Source organism: Ctenocephalides felis, unplaced genomic scaffold, assembly GCF_003426905.1.
Source record: "Ctenocephalides felis isolate EL2017-DRISC unplaced genomic scaffold, ASM342690v1 CF-g0.4_SCAFFOLD_03571, whole genome shotgun sequence".
Lineage (NCBI taxonomy): Eukaryota > Metazoa > Arthropoda > Insecta > Siphonaptera > Pulicidae > Ctenocephalides > Ctenocephalides felis.
Genome location: NW_020539725.1, coordinates 29,644,168 through 29,660,981, shown reverse-complemented (window position 1 = coordinate 29,660,981; position 16,814 = coordinate 29,644,168). Strand labels below are relative to the sequence as shown.

The 16,814-nt window shown below is 27.7% G+C and overlaps 1 protein-coding gene across 4 annotated transcripts in view; it reads left to right on the top strand.

The window, feature by feature from the left end:
• LOC113385359 (disheveled-associated activator of morphogenesis 1) overlaps nucleotides 1-16,814 on the top strand; it is a 340,934-nt gene that overhangs the window by 36,699 nt on the left and 287,421 nt on the right. For all 4 annotated transcript variants that reach the window (XM_026623204.1, XM_026623202.1, XM_026623203.1 and 1 more), the window contains one exon: nucleotides 14,601-14,745. In XM_026623204.1, the coding sequence (XP_026478989.1) occupies nucleotides 14,605-14,745 (141 nt within the window). In that variant the 5' untranslated portion in view covers nucleotides 14,601-14,604. The remainder of the gene's footprint in view (nucleotides 1-14,600; nucleotides 14,746-16,814) is intronic.

Here is a 16,814-nt window from a genome sequence, read left to right as displayed (position 1 = left end):
TTCACATAAGGTTTCATTTTATAATGGTTCAATTTTAATTGAATATTTTCTAAAAGTATAAAATTAAGTACAAATTTTAATATTACTATAATTAACAGTTCCATTAATAATAACCAAATTTTTCTAAAAGATAAATTGCGATATCCTCTTACAATAGCAGTAAAAGCAGTAGTATAGCAGCTAAAGTGTAAAAATTCATATTATAAAATATACAATTATTTCTTTTATTTATTATATGGAACAGTTAACCAAATGATTATTTTTTTTTAGATCCCCAGAATTTTTTTATGAAAATTCAAAATCATGAGATATATTGATTTGTTAAAAATAAAGGTTAATATTTATATTTTATTTAATTTTTATAATCGTGCAATTAATACACTATTATTTAATTCATTATTTGAATAATCTATAAAAAATATTTGTTCAACAAAACAAAATTTATTCTAAGCTTCATCTAGTTACGTTTATTTCTGAATAGAAAAATCATTTCTTTGCGTTAATTTATTAATCCATTTTATGAAAAGTTATAAACAACTGTAATTTACGGTCTAAATTTATTGCTTAAACTTTAATAATAAATTCTATAATTTTAAATTGTTCAAATGTAATAACTTTAATGGTATATTTTATAAGATTGTAGTGATTAATTAAGTAAAACATTTTTTTATTTTTGTGAAAATTGTTATAGATAAATAATTTACATAGATCAGCAAGTTGTAGAGTTCTTTTTCAAATATAAATATAATTAATAATTTTTGATTTTTCGACTAAAGTCGTTAAAGTATACTTTTAGATAATGAAGTTTACCTATACTTAATCAAAGTTACGAAAATTTAGTTCATCATTTCCTGGACAATTTTATTATATTTACCAATAAAACTAGAAATAGACCGAATTAGGTTTATAACGGAATAAACATAATAAAAGCCCAGAAGCCAAACTAGAAAAGGGACTGTTCCTAGTATATATTTATTTTTACGATAGGTAGGAAAGGTTTACATGATCGCATAATATAATAAAATTGTACTATGTACATACTTCAAATAGCCATGGTTCTAATATAATATTTGTATGTACGTATTTTTAAGTGCATTATACACCAAAATTTACGAATTTCATTTATCACATACATGCTGCATTTGCATAGTTCTCATCAATGTTGTAGAATTACTTGAATTAATTTTATAGAATTATTTTGATCACAATTATCAAAATGCAAATAAATGATACAATTTTATACACTATTTTGATAACTGAGATTTTACTAGATTTTACTTTTACTTTTACTGACAATAGATGAGATTGGTTCATGGAAATGTTGCCTAACGTTTATATGTTATTTTATCTCCGTGCCCGAGTCCCCGGAACTGGAGGCTGTAAAACAATAATTGTTTAGTTTAACCAAACCCATAGCTTCGGGTTGTGTAGGTTTCAAATTTATGTAATGGAATAGTCATTTGGGAAACGTTTATTTAGTTAGATCTACAATTACACTAAAGTTTTTTTTTATTAACCAATTCAAGTACCATATATTTTTAACTTGTTTCTGTATAATGTAGTTCTGAATGCCACTAAAAAAATGCAGCTAAAATAGAAATTATATAGAGATGCAAATGAATATCACAGTAAACCCAATGTTTTCACTTTATGTTTGTTTTATTTTGCAATCTTTATTTTCGAAAAAAAAAACAAAAATTTAAAGCAGTCACATTACCATCGAGTCACCTACAATTTGTCGCATTTGAACATGAAATTATAAATTGCATTGAAAATTCGTTTAAAATTAGTAACTGGAAAGCAGAACTAGATTTCTGAAGCACGATTGCAATTATTATTATATGAAGCAAGATTCTGGTAAAATTATATTATTATATATTTATTTGATTTTGCTTGTACAAATACATTAATTAATTTGTAATATTTATCAATTTCATAAAAAAAACTTAAATAATAAATCTTTCGTTTTATGATTACGTTCTTTGAATATTAAATTATATGACTAAATTATAGTTATTTAGCTTTGAACATTTTACTTAAATTATCCGATGGGTTCGACGTTGCATTAACTCCATAAAATTAAATAATTATAAATTTTACATATATAATTTGATTTATGAAAATGATGAATAAATGTGCGTGCAAAGCTAATTAGATTTTAATAGTTTTTGACGCGGAAGGAGTACAGTTGAGATTTTAATATAATAAAATTATATTTATACAAGTTGCTATTTACTTCATTTTATCACATATAATGGGTAAAGCTTTTTTTTTATTAAATGATATGGTTTAAAATATATCTGAATCTTATCAATATATGATTATATGATTAGAACAAGTTTATGATTTAAATATTTAAGTAAAATCAAATTATATTGCACTTCAATATTTATATTGTGTAGATGTTTTTTATTTGACAGATTCATTGAAACTTTTATTTTTGTTTGTCTTATTCGAGAATGAATCAACAAGGTGACACGGTAGATGGCCATTGTTCAAATATTTTAACACCACGTCTGCCTTTTTTTCGAAAATAAAAATCACGAGATAAAAAAATGAATATTGTTTATTGTTTGCAAATGATTAGAAGAAGCTTCAAATTTATTTATAATAATTAATCGAAAAATTACGAAGCAATAATTTTCTATATGTGGAGTGCATGTTATTGTTCTAGATTGTAATATAAAGTATGACTAAATTAAATATGAATATATATTTTTTTAATGCTAGATTCAAATGATAAAGATTTAATGCACACTTGACAATGCACATTAACACACTTTAATGTATTAAAACAAATCATCAATTGAACTCCACATTAATTTATTTCTATGAAAACTGAAATGTTGAATTGAAAATATAAGCACAATTAAATCTAGTTTCATTAGTTTCGAAACGCTTTCTTTGTTTAATTATACAGTGCATCTGGTTTGTAGATACTTTCAAAACTAAATTTGAATTTAATCTAAGAGAACGTATATGCAAATATTATTTTAAATTAGATGCAATTAATTTTTTATTGTACATCTATAAGTGTTCATCAAATAAATAATATCATTATCTCAAGTTGAAAGATCTTGAACCTACCACAATTGTGATAATCGTATTCTCTTCAAGGATAATATAGAGGATGCTTGGAAACAATATTATTCTGTCAATTTCAAAAATTATGAAAACTGGACATAGGAGAATATTTTGTTGTTCTCTATCAAACAAAATTACTACTGAAAATATAAACTTTAAAAATATATATTTTGCGATAATAGGATACGCTATACATAATAGGTATCAATTGAGCAATGACCAAATATAGGAACTTTCGCAACTCTTTGGCATCCTTGTCATAAAAATGCTCTGATCAGATTACGGTCACAAATAAACACTAAATAAGACTAATTGCACCATAAATTTATTATACTCGTAGTTTTGATCTAATAGTATAACATCTACTTTTAGTTCTAATTTTTTTGCGTTTACTTTTAAGGGAGCGTCCATTAATCACGTGAACCAGTTTTTGAGGATTTTTAGACCCCCCTCCCCCTCGGTGATACATGGTGATATTCAAAATTATCCCCCTCTCCTCACCAAACATCACGTGTAATTAAAAAAAAAAAAACATTAAAAAAATACATACACGTGATATCTTACTATACCTCTCTCTCCGCCACTTGATATTTTGTGATTTTTTTTATTAATGGTCGCCCCCTAAAATGCATAAAATATATAATTCACCAGAGTAAAAAATTGGTATAAAAATAGTTATTTCGCCTCAGCGTCTGCTTTAATAAATACATTTTTATATCCGGTCGATAACACATGTGCATATATGCACATTTCTTATCACTTGCTTTGGGCTTGTCTTTGAACATGCATTCAAATAGATAAAGATTTCTTTGAGTGCCTTTTAAAAGTAAATCTGTCTAGACTTATCTTCAAGATTATTACTAGAAAATATTCATGCCTACAAATGGATCGGTTTAATATACAAAAAATCTGTTTTTCGATTTTTTCACTAAAATATTATATTTAACTATTTTTACGACAAATTTTAACGCCGGGAAGACGAGACGAACTAACAGTCTTTTAATTAAGAATTTATTATTTAATTTTTTATCGTCTAGCTATTAATTTGAAAGAACATTAATTAAGGATATCTACCAAGTAAAATTAATTAACTGTTTTGTAATGTGATATTTACGATCATGTTACTGATTAGAAAATCTTTACTATTAAAAGTAAATTTTAGTGTCGTATTATAATTGGTATTTACCACTAAATTATATGCATTTGTAATTACTAATTAGTGTAAAATCATTATAGTTTTTGAAATTAAATTAGTGAAATCATTCAATTCATTACCTTAATATTCTGCAAAATAATAAATATTGTATATAGACAACGTGGCTATAATACATTTTTCTTACCTTAATTCGACGTATGCTATTTAATTTTTTTTTTATCAAACTACAACTGCCTCAAAGGCATTCAGTAATTGTTGTGACTAAGATAATAAATTAAATAAAATACTACCCATTGGAAATATTTCAAGTTTGTATAATGAATATAAACATGTGAAAAAAATTACAAGTAAATAATAAATATAAATATGTTAAAATAATTACAAGTCTATACTAAATATATTACTATACTAAATTTAATGGATCTAATCTTCTTAGTCTCCTGATAGTGTTAGCAGAGAGTAAGTCCTTTGCGAATTTGGTATGCCATTTAAGGGGCACAACTAGTGTGAAATTTTCAAAAAATTAAAATTTCAATTTTCCATATTTCGATAGGTTATACCTTTAAAAATAACATGCCAAAATTTTAAATCGATATCTTAAATAGTTTTTGAGTTACAGATATTTAAAGAGTATATATAGAGCACATAGTATAACGATCATTTAATCTTTAAACGCGTTTTTCTCGAAACAGCATTTTCCGAATTTGCTGCAGCGATTACTCAAAAACAAAAGATCCGATCACTATCAAATTTTTTTTACATGTTCTTTATATAGTTCTCCGTAAAATGAACTATCGATTTTTTGATCGGATCAAAAATAGAATTTTGGCAGTCCAAAAACGACCAAAATTTTGGGTAAAATTCGACTTTTTTTTAAAAAACGCCGTCATTTTGTCAATTTTTGATTTTTTTTCTTCATCGTAGTTCATTTTACAGTTCAATATTATCTAGTTTAACGAGATTTTTTTTTTAAATTTCATCCACGTAGAAGGCCGGAATCACTGCAGCAGTGAAGGGCCTTTTTTTGTCGCGCCGTTGGAGATCGACGATAATTTAAAAAATATTTAATTTTTTTCTTCAAAAATTTTACTATGTATTCTTAAAACATGTATAAACATATTCCAATTTTGAAATGATTGATAAAGTAGTATTAATAATATAAATTCCCAAAAATCACCTTTTTTTTAGGCGGTTACACTAGTTGTGCCATTTGACAATGGTGTCTCTTCGATTGTTAAACTGACAAGTTGCAAGAGATGTCACGCTAGCATCTAGTTAAAATGAGCCTACGCACCCTTCCTCGATAAAGGCGTACTACTTCCTACACATCCTTGTTGTCTTATAAGCATATATGGATAATATTTGCACTAGAGTCTACTTGCTATAACAAGTTCTGCATTAAACTGATCTTTTAATTTATTATTCTTATTACAACACTTCCTTATACTGTTGTTCATTCGCATAAAGTATTATTTCGTAACGGAATTGATTTATGCATTTCATTTTTCATTACACTATGTAGGGCACATTAAATATTGCAAGTTGTAATTTGATCTGGTTTATGGAGGGTTAGGTAAATTATTATATTCTATTAATTAAGTTTTGTATAAAAATTAATATTACAGCTTATAATATAAGTTTTACATCATATCAGAAATTGAGTTTCTCTCATTATAATACTTTTTATAAGAGAATTCTTCTCAATACAAATATAGATTGGTAATTATCCATATTAATTAAAATTTAGAAAATTCAAAGGATTTGCTTATTTATAAGTATTGGCACAAAATTATATCGCATGACTTTATGTTCATCTTTACCTGACGATGCTTCTTCTTTACCAAATAGATTAAATTTCTTTTACTTGCATTATGATGAACGTTCTTGGAGGTTGAAAAGAAAATTTTCGTGCAAAGAATATTATCGCTAGGTCATAATATAGCTCTCTTAGAATTTGCTAATTTGACATTGGCAAAAACTATTATCATGTTTATATTGTTACGAGCATACGTCCATCTTTAGCCCAACATTGATGTTTTTTCTCGGCCAAACAATTTGCCTACTCATAACAAAGCAAACAAATTCGCAACTTTGTAGTAATTTTGCATAGAGCTGAAAATTGGCATTTAAGTTAAATAAGTCATTACAAATGAAATGCCAAAATTCCACATCGATCCGAACTCCGCGATTTTTTCAAGATCAAAAGTACAAAATTCTGGTTTTTTGTTTTCCGCGAAAACCGTAAGAACTACCAAAAAAGTAGATAGATTTGTTCATTAGAAAATCTCTACAAAATTGTTATACTTTTTTTTGGAATCCTTGTTTCTGCGATATTTTCGTATTATATATTTATAATATCATTAAAACAATAATGTAATTAAAGTCATACTTCAAATATGACATGATCGGTTTGTCATTGTAATTAGCATATAGAAATGAACCTTTATTAGAGAAATGAAGTAATTGCTGATTAATGAATTATATAATATTTGTTCACACAGAGAATTATGTTAAATAACGCCTAGACAAATATTGTTTTTGCAACTTCACTCATCATGTAATTGTGTTTGAAGAACTTCATGTAATTAAAATTAACATACATACATTGACTGCTTGTATTTTTTTTACTTCTTCGCTGGCGATATAATCTCATTCTTTGAACAGCTGCAATATCTGTCTTGCCTAAAAATAGAAACTACGAATAATATAGAAATAATTTCTAATCAATAAGCTTACGTTTAATTGTTTAATTTTTTTTATTATTAATTTGTTTTATTATTTTCAAGGAACAAGGTTAAATATTCTTCTGATTCAGGCATTTTTCATTAAATCAAGATTAATACTACGAAGTATCTTTAAAATGTTTATTTATCTATGCCGACTTCCTTGTTGGCGTCAGTACACATACAACGTCGATGCCGGTACGCATCGTGTTATGACCGTTCCAAGTATATCTATTTATATCATATTAAACAAATGTACCAGTTTCTGGTGGCTACATTAGAGATGGAAGATGAATTGTCGCTGCCCCATACAATATATAATACACACTCTGAATGAGACATTTTGATCTAAAATTCACATAAAAACCATAATCCCAATTTGATTTAGAAGACTTATAACGAACTGCAGTTGTTATACAGTGACTTATAGTTGTACATATAGACTTTGAATTATCTACTTTAATTCGTCGTTTTTTTTAAATTTACTTGCACTAAAATTAAGTCAATGATTCTCAAACATTTGATTTAGTGAGAGTATCTTTATCAACCACTATAGTTTGAATATCCTTTCAGAATTCTCAATCGTTATTGCTTTATATTTTTTTAGTTTTATATTTTTTTGTTCTCAATTAAATAAAATACATAATGAATCTATTATATTTCATTTATTAAGGGTCGTGTTTCCGAGTCGTTGGACATGTCTGACACGGTCTGCAAACAGCCACATGGACTCACTCAATCAGTATTTCAATGAGCCTATTTGTGCTCATCCGTCGCATAATGTGAAACAAGAGAGATATTCATTCATGTATAATAACAATAATAATGAACGCTGAATGAATTTCCTGTATTTGTCAGGAAAGCATTTCAGCCTACTCTCCTTTGTTCAGTCGTCACACCTCTTAATTATGTCAATTCGAACTGTAAATTATAACCATTTCACTATGCTAAATGATTGATCAATGGGTTTCTAAATCGATATTGTTTATTGCTTCATTATGGTATTTATTACTTTATATTTTGAATGACAACATAATGATTATTTATTACTATTGATTTAGGGGCTCGGTCGTAGGTAAGTGCATAGAACGATTGGACCTGAATCACAGGTGTCTCGGGTTCGATCTTGCTTCGAGCAGTCTGTTTTCAAGCAGTAGTGACAACAGTTTTCACTTGGAAATATAGATAACAATATGTTTCCAAGTGAATAAAAAGTTCTCCCCATGACAAGAATTGTCGTAATAAAAATCATCATCTTTCCCTTCTATACACAAAAATTGCGTGAGAAATTATTCACAACAGCTCATAGGGCCATTCGGTTCTGATTGCTGCCCAAAATAATAAAAACAAATTATTATTGATTTATAGTATTCATTGAATAAACTTTGTAATTTTTTAAAAATTTTATTGAAGCAACCAGAACGTAATATTTGATATTAAATAGATACTATTACAAGTATAATTTTCTTGTATATCAACTTTTTTTGTGTTTTGTTTTTGTACGACTGGAATTCGATTCGAGTACCTTTTAATATGCGAAAAAGGCATTTTACCAAAATATAAAAGTTAATACTATGTTCACAAAGTAACGCTCTCTTAGTGGTTAGAGATATGGAATTTCAATTACAAGTTCAAATTCGGCTACCGCCTCGGACATCTTGATGTCAAGCAGTAGTGTTATCGATTTTCACTTGGAAATATTAATAGCAATATGTCTCCAAATAAAAATAATATGAGTTCATCGGATGGAATTGGTCATTAAAAAAAGTCAGCACTTAGAACTCGCTAAATTCTAAGGGCGAATTGCTGTTTAATATAAAAAATCATAATATAAGAAAATATCGATTGTTCAATTCTATTCAAAATTTCATGAAGATTCACCGTTATAGTACATATACGCAATTTATTATTTATTAACTTCATGTTTATATATTATTATCAGCCAATTCGTCATTCATTTCTTGGAAGTTTTGTCATAGTACTAATATTGTTTATAGCCGTGGTTATTATAAAATTTCTGCGACTTCAAAATCAGTGAGTTCTCTCTAATTCAATATTTAATAAATATTGAATTAGAGAGAAGAACTCGCTTATTTTGAAGTCGCAGAAATTAATAAATATTATTTATATAATTGTATCCATATTTATTGCATATTTATAGACCAATTCTACCACAAAATAGGCTATGTCACTCAACATTTTTCATACAAAATGGTACTAAAAACAGCCAAAATGCTCTGTGGTTGCTCGGAAGACGGGGGTTTTGATATATGTGACAAAATAATACCTTAAAAGCTTTATTATTTTTATTTAACTGCTCTGACTTTTATTAAAATCATCTTTAAGACTTTTTGAAAGATTAAAATTTGCCTAGATATTTTATTCAAGAGATTATTATTTCTCTTTCAATTTACAATCAATCAATACTAATGTTTATACAACGATTAATTTGACCGCCACAAAATTTATTTATACGTTACTGGTGCTCTAATTTGGATTTATAAATACATTGTTTAAACAATTAATTGCAAATTTATTTGCAGAGCTTTGCATATTTGTACAAGTAGAATCTGCTCACAAATTATGTGCACAAGTCAAATGCATATTGATTGGCATCTGATAAATTGCAGATGTAATCAATTTTAACAAATCTCACTTCTATTCAGGTCAATAAATACATTTATTTTAAATTAGATTTGTTTGAATTTGTGGATATTGGCCAAATTTGTGGTGATTAGGGTGGTCCTTAATATGAACATTTTCGAATTTTCCTGCTCACAAGGGCTCAAATGGTTCCAAATTGATAAAAAAACAATTCTCTGAAAGTTTTAGCTCTTAATATTGTCTTTTAGATAGAGCGCAATTCAATCAAAGTTTTGTATGGAAATAGAACCAAACAATTTTCAAAAATTTTGCAGAGCGTCGAATTTTCAATAAAAATGAAACGAAATTTCACTTTTAATTCATTTGTCGCCAAGTCATACCTAAAAAAATTTTTTCATGCTATTCCCATCTAAAAGTTAATATTAAGAGCTAAAACTTTCAGAGAATTGTTTTTTATCAATTTGGAACCATTTGAGCCTTTGGGAGCAAGAAATTCGAAATTGTCCATATTAAGGACCACCCTAGTGGTGATACACATTGATCAGGTTCCTTCTTGGTAAATGTCAATTATTGTTGAAATACCATTTTATTGATTTTATATGTTATTTCTGCTACTCCTCTTCCAGTTCAAAAATGTGATATCGTAGATTCAGTGATGCAATTTCTGCAAAGTGGTGATGTACCTTTTTCTGGCAGATCAGCTCCAAAATTTGCTGTGGATTTTTTTTAAAAGGCATTTTCTCTAATTTTTATTTGTTAGCGCCCAAAGGTACAAATTACTTCCTTTCTTTGTTCATTAGGAGTATATTGAGTCACTATCCGTGTATTCCTACAATCAAACTGTGAGGGGTTAGGCCAGGTCAGGGGTTAAGAGATCGTTTTCATTCCATCGCAGTTGCCTAACGATCTATCACAAAGGGCTACCGACTTAATGCTCGCATGTGTCGAATGCATTATGAAACATGTACATGTGTAATGTACATTAAAGATTCAAGTAGAGAGCTGATGGACCTTTTGGTCTCACTTTTACTGCTGTTCAATATTATGACATATAAAGTTGTGCCAATATTGCAGATTTATGCTTTTTGAATATAAATGAAACAGTTTACACTTTTATAACTTATACATTTAGTCACTAATCTGGGATGTAGATGAGGAAGGATTTATGGTTCAAATTGAAATGTGATAATTAGGGCATAGAGGGCAGAAAGGGGCGTATTGCCAAGTTGTAATATCATCCGACCTAATTACCTGATGCGGCATATTGCGTTATGATCCTAGATGGCACAATTACGTGTTACTATTTCACATTGTTATTAATATCTTATTGGAATTATTTTAGAGCATAATTTTTGTGTAAATTGAAGATGAATTACAAAGACCTCCGGACGTATTTCAATTAGAATAGAAAAGGACATAATAGCGTCTTGTTTTGTATATATAAAAATAGTAAGGGCTAATTGTCTGGTAAAAAACAAATGTCACGGCAACGCTATGCTACGGTCCTTTCTTCATATAACTAGGTAGTAAATATTGTCAAAATGCTAAGTATTTGCTGTAATTAGGCATTTTACACATAAAACCAGACTTCACGCATGCGTTACCAAGGGCACTTTGTAATGATGCATTTATGATACATTTATTATTTTATATGTAAAACACCAGACTACACAGCATATATATAGTTTTTACTACCAATTCATATGAAGATTGGACCGTAGTGTTGTCATAATAACGCCATGTTAGATTTCTATTTTACCTGATATTTTATTATATTATAATTTTTCATATTAAATAGCAATTCGTCCTTAGAATGCCATGAGTTCTAGGTACTGACTTTTTTGAATTACCAATTTCCATCCGATCAACTCATATTATTTTCATTTGGAGAATTTTATCTATACTGTTATCTATATTTCCAAGTGAAAATCAATAACAATACTTACACATTCTTATGCATTTTTCTTTCAAATCGTAGATAATATTTTTTAATAGTAATATAGTTTTATAAATTTTTCATCAACGATCTGACTATTGATGCGGCTAATATAAATACGAAGCACGCAATGCATGCTTGCATCGCGGCGTTTCTGTCTAATTAAATATTCTAATCAGAGATGTGGGTCAATCACTTTGTTTAGATTTTTCTCCGCATTTTATTAGTTTAAGCTCTTTTTAACATTTTGGGGGAGATTATTTTTTCAAATGTATTATTTTGTACTCAAAGACTTCGATTGTTTTAGTCAAATATCATTTCAGCAATCGAAAGTTTGAACATGTTACTCCTAAGATTATCTGTGCAAATCCATAATATTTTAAGGTTCTAATTATTTATGTGAGATATTATTTTTTATCTTACATAAATCAATTTTTTTTTTGATTTTCTTAAATGAAACGTAAAATGAAAATGTAAAGTTCGAATATTTTAGACACCCACCCTTTATCTGCAAAAAGCTTGTTGATATATTAAGAAGCTAATATGAAATGAACCAACTTATCCATAAGAGTTCAACTTTACGCTTTTTGGGAACAGTATATCCAAAAAATAACGGGTTATTTTTGGTAAAAATATTGATCAAATCCGTTAATAAATATGTACATATGACACGTACATACAATATGTTTTACTAATTTTGTTTATTTACTATAAATAACAAAACTTCGCAGAATAAAACCAATAATCTTCTGTCCCAGAAGCCTGATACAGCGATATTTTTAAGATATTTAGGCGAAGTTAGCACCCATTACCACCGATGTTGAAAATCGCAGTCTAGATGGTATATGTTAAAATATTAATATGTACATTATTTTACACTAATGATTTTGCATGACGAATATATTGTTACTTAGCATATTATACCTATTGCGTATTTTGTTCGTCACGAAGCTAATTTGTGTTTCTTGTATTGTTTAATGTTATGTTTTCTGAAAGTATTGCATCGCATTGAACTCTGCAACAAAGTCGTTTGCTGGATTTATACTGTATTGTTGCGAATTGAAATCGATGTCCCAGGATACACATTTACATTTGTTTCAAGAATTAGCGAATGAACTTCATTGTCTTCTTGAATTATTCATCTCCGACCTGGGACATAAGATCGCGTATCGTTAATAAATAAAGAAACCACAATTGTGTTTGGAAGTACTTTCAGAGAAGATCTGGACAGTACCTAATGGTGATTGTTTTCAGAAAATATTCGTGATGTATTTAACATTTTTATTACGGATAAATTATACTTATTGTGTTAACTTCTTCTTAGGGAGCGTCCATTAATCACGTGAGCGGGTTTTTGAGGATTTTTGGACCCCCTTTCCCTTGGTGATACATGGTGATATTCAAAATTAACCCCCCCCTCTCCAACCAAACACCACGTGTGTAATTTTTTTTAATAAAGTAATTTTTTTTAAAAATGCTAGATTTTTTTTAAAAAAATACTTGTACACGTGATATCTTACTATACCTCTTCCCTCCCCCACGTGATATTTCGTGATTTTTTGTCAAACCCCCTCTCTCCCTAAAAACCACACGTGATTAATGTGGACGCCTCCTTAACATTATGTTAAAAACAATTTCACTTTCTCTTTTGGATTTTATTTTTACTAATAGTCTTTTATTTCAATGGAAGTTTTGAACATTCAGAATATTTGGCATCTAAAATTAACAGATCAAAGTTTTTCTCATTGGTAGCATATTAGTATTTTAGGGCTTAAACAGTACGTTAAATTAAAAAAAAAGAGGAGCCAATTCTCCAGTATATGACAATGCTATGATATGGTCTATTTTACCGGAGAATTGGCCCCTGAATCGATCAAAGACTACAGAATAGAATCAACTATTTTTAAACCATATGCGCCTAGAAAGTTGTGTACAAAATTATATTTCAACTCTTAAACTCTTAACTAATTCTCTTTATATATCAATATATTCTAAGGATTTCCAGAATATGTCTAATTCATTTCAGTTTCTCTACTTGAAAATTTGTATTTTTTATCAAATTTCTTATATGAAGTGGTAGATAGAAGTTATAAATTAAATTTAAAATATTGTTTATACATTTTCAGTTTCTTCTTTATTACTGATTTATGTATTTTAAGAAAGATAAAATTCGTAGATTCTAAATAAATAAAATGTAATGTTCTGCTTAATTAAACCTATTTTATAGGGGATGAAGTATAACTATATCAACTATTTTTCGACATGAGTTGAAATGTAAAAACTATGTTAAGTGGCACTTTTCTAATATTTTTTTTGTTAAATATTCAGTCACTTTGTAATACTCGTAATACTATATGATTGTATAACATCACTGCATTTCAATGGAAGCTTTTTGCATATTCTGTTTGCATAATCAGTTTTCGATAATTAAACTCGATAGTATGAAAGGCGTTTAATGTTTTAGAAGATTTATTAAGAAGATAATATTACAGAGGGCTGTATTATATTATTTTCCAGAACAAGTATGTCATTTGCATTTATTCTGAAGGGCGTTTGGATATAACAACTCCGATTGTATAAGAGTTTTTGTCCTAGATATTTAATAATCTCAATTATCTGAAATCATGGAGTTAAAAGAAGTCATTCTAATATAAATTATTTATTGTATTATATATTTTTGTTACATTGTAGTATATAGAAAACTATCATTGGTAATACATATGTTATGATGAGCAATGAACGATTAGCAATTATGTACCTCTCTAATCCTTAATTCTTACATATGTAATCCATAACCTGTTATTTTTAATCTGGAAGACTTGTAGTAAATTTATACTGCATATCATTATTTTACATCTTAATCCAAATTATCTTAACTCTTAACAAAAAATCAATTAGTACATAAAAAATCCAACATGTTCTTTCATGAACTCAATTGATCCAACTTATACAATTATACTTTTATGTTTTTATTAATTTATTTAAACACTTAGCATCTTATGTTTACTTATATCAAAATGTGTTTATTATTTATGATTTAAATTATTGTTAATGTTTATTTATTTTATTATTTTTTACTTTTATCCCACGATCACAGTCCCATGCTATCGAGACCCGCGTCATACAACTTCGATCCGAATAGCAGTGATGGCCGTAACAGTCCTATCAGCAGTGAAGTTCATGATAACGCTACAGGATATCGTTTTGCTGAACTGAAAGACGATTATGACGACGACGACCAAGTAAGATAGAATTTAAAACATTGTTTTGGTGGTGGTAAAATAGTAATAGATTTTTAATAATGTTTCGATTTTCAACACGTTTTATGAAAATATCAATTGTCTATGAAATTTTCAAAAACAAAATGAAATTTCATAATATTCAAATTTTAGTTTCCTTGATATGGTTCTAAATCAAGCGATACAATTCACGTCATTTTACGTGAGGCGGCTATAAGTGAATATATGATTTTAATTAAAATTTCATAATATTCTAATCATACTTGAATCAAATCTTTATAATCAAAAATTTACCATTCTGCCCGTAATTTTGAAGTCATATAATATTCAAAATATTGAGTCACTGATTAAGAACAAGGATAATACATTTTTTTGTGCTTTTCTTCTTGATATTTTATTTTATAAACTTTGTTCACAAATTAAGTCACCTTATTTTTATACACCATTTTGAGCTTTTGTGTTATTTTTATTTTTGGATAATAAATTATAACTTCTTGGTCTAGAAGAAGTTATCCCTTTAAATAACTTCTGCGAATACTTATCCTGAACATTTAGTCAACTTGGGTTGATAATGATATTCTTATTTTTTTTTAACGTTAAATGCTTTTATGATATCTTCTTTATTGCGGTTTTTTAATTTTATATAGATTATTTATATTATTATATCTAATGTTATTATTATTATTGTTTTTTTTTATCTAATGTTATTATTCCATATCATATCATACCATTCCATATCATACCATAAATCCAATCAAAAACCTCTATTCTTAAAATTATCTATTTCAATTCTACGTTTCCTCAAATTTAATGATAAAATAAATACAGAATATATATATAAAACGAATATTTTCTAAAAATGCGTTATAATAGTAATATTACTGATTTTTTAAACATAATTTAATATTTGGTCATTTTATTCGATTAATACTATTATCTACATTTAAAAGAATTCTAAGGGAACAAGAATAATCGATTACTAGGATAATTCCTTTTTTTGCAATAGTTAAACGAGTAATAAAATATTTAAAAAGGGATTTTTGTTGGTAGAGATCTGCAATTATTATGGTGTTACTGATCAAACTTTGTAGATCATCATTTTTTAAAATCAGGCTGGGGTGGGTGCAGAATGAAAAGGTTGGAAACCACTGCTTTATACTTTCAAGTTAATATTCTTCATACTCATATGTAGTCTTAATTGAGTTTTTAAGTAATCACATCAATTAGGTATTTCTAAGCTATATATCTGAAATTTCTTTTTGTAAAATAATTTAAAAACAAAAGTACAGCTTTTGGTTCTTGTCAGGATTTTTTAAAATTTTATTTACTGTCTCAATATGGGTTTGATTCAGCTTTCCTTTCTTTACAGTAATTCTTTAGAGCTTTGAAATATACATTATTGTAACATCTAAAACCTAACTTCATGTGTGCGTTATCAAGGGCACATTAGAAATATGCACTTATGATAAAATTGTTATTTAATGTTTGTGCGGTTTATAGGCTAGGTTTTATGTATAAAATGCTAGATTGTACAGCAAATAAATAGCATTGTTACAGTTTTTACCACCAATTTATACGAAGATAGGACCGTAACATAGCTGTTAACGCCTTACTCAACCCTGGTCTAATGGAATAATATTATTATATTTCATTTTCTTCATACAGGATAGCAATAATAAACCCTCATCCCTTATTATAGAATTTCGAAATATATAATAATATTTCTAATTGTCATGCATCCTGTCCCTAAATCTATTATCATACCATTAATCCATTTTTATAAGAACCTTTAATCACCTTTTAATCATATAATCCCATGTACCCGGTTCAATTCCACGTACCCTGGAATCACCGGTTAATACCTGATTGGTCTAAAATGTAATGGGATGTCGCTTGAATCCACAAAAACGAACCGATCAGAAAAATAATCTAAAATTGTAAAATCTTTCTAATTTAGTAATATCTGAAATTTCATCTAACAAACGTGCTTATTAATTCAAACTTCAACTAAGTAACAAGTATAAACTCAAAATTTAACTATGCAACAAGTGTTATTTCAACTGTATAACATA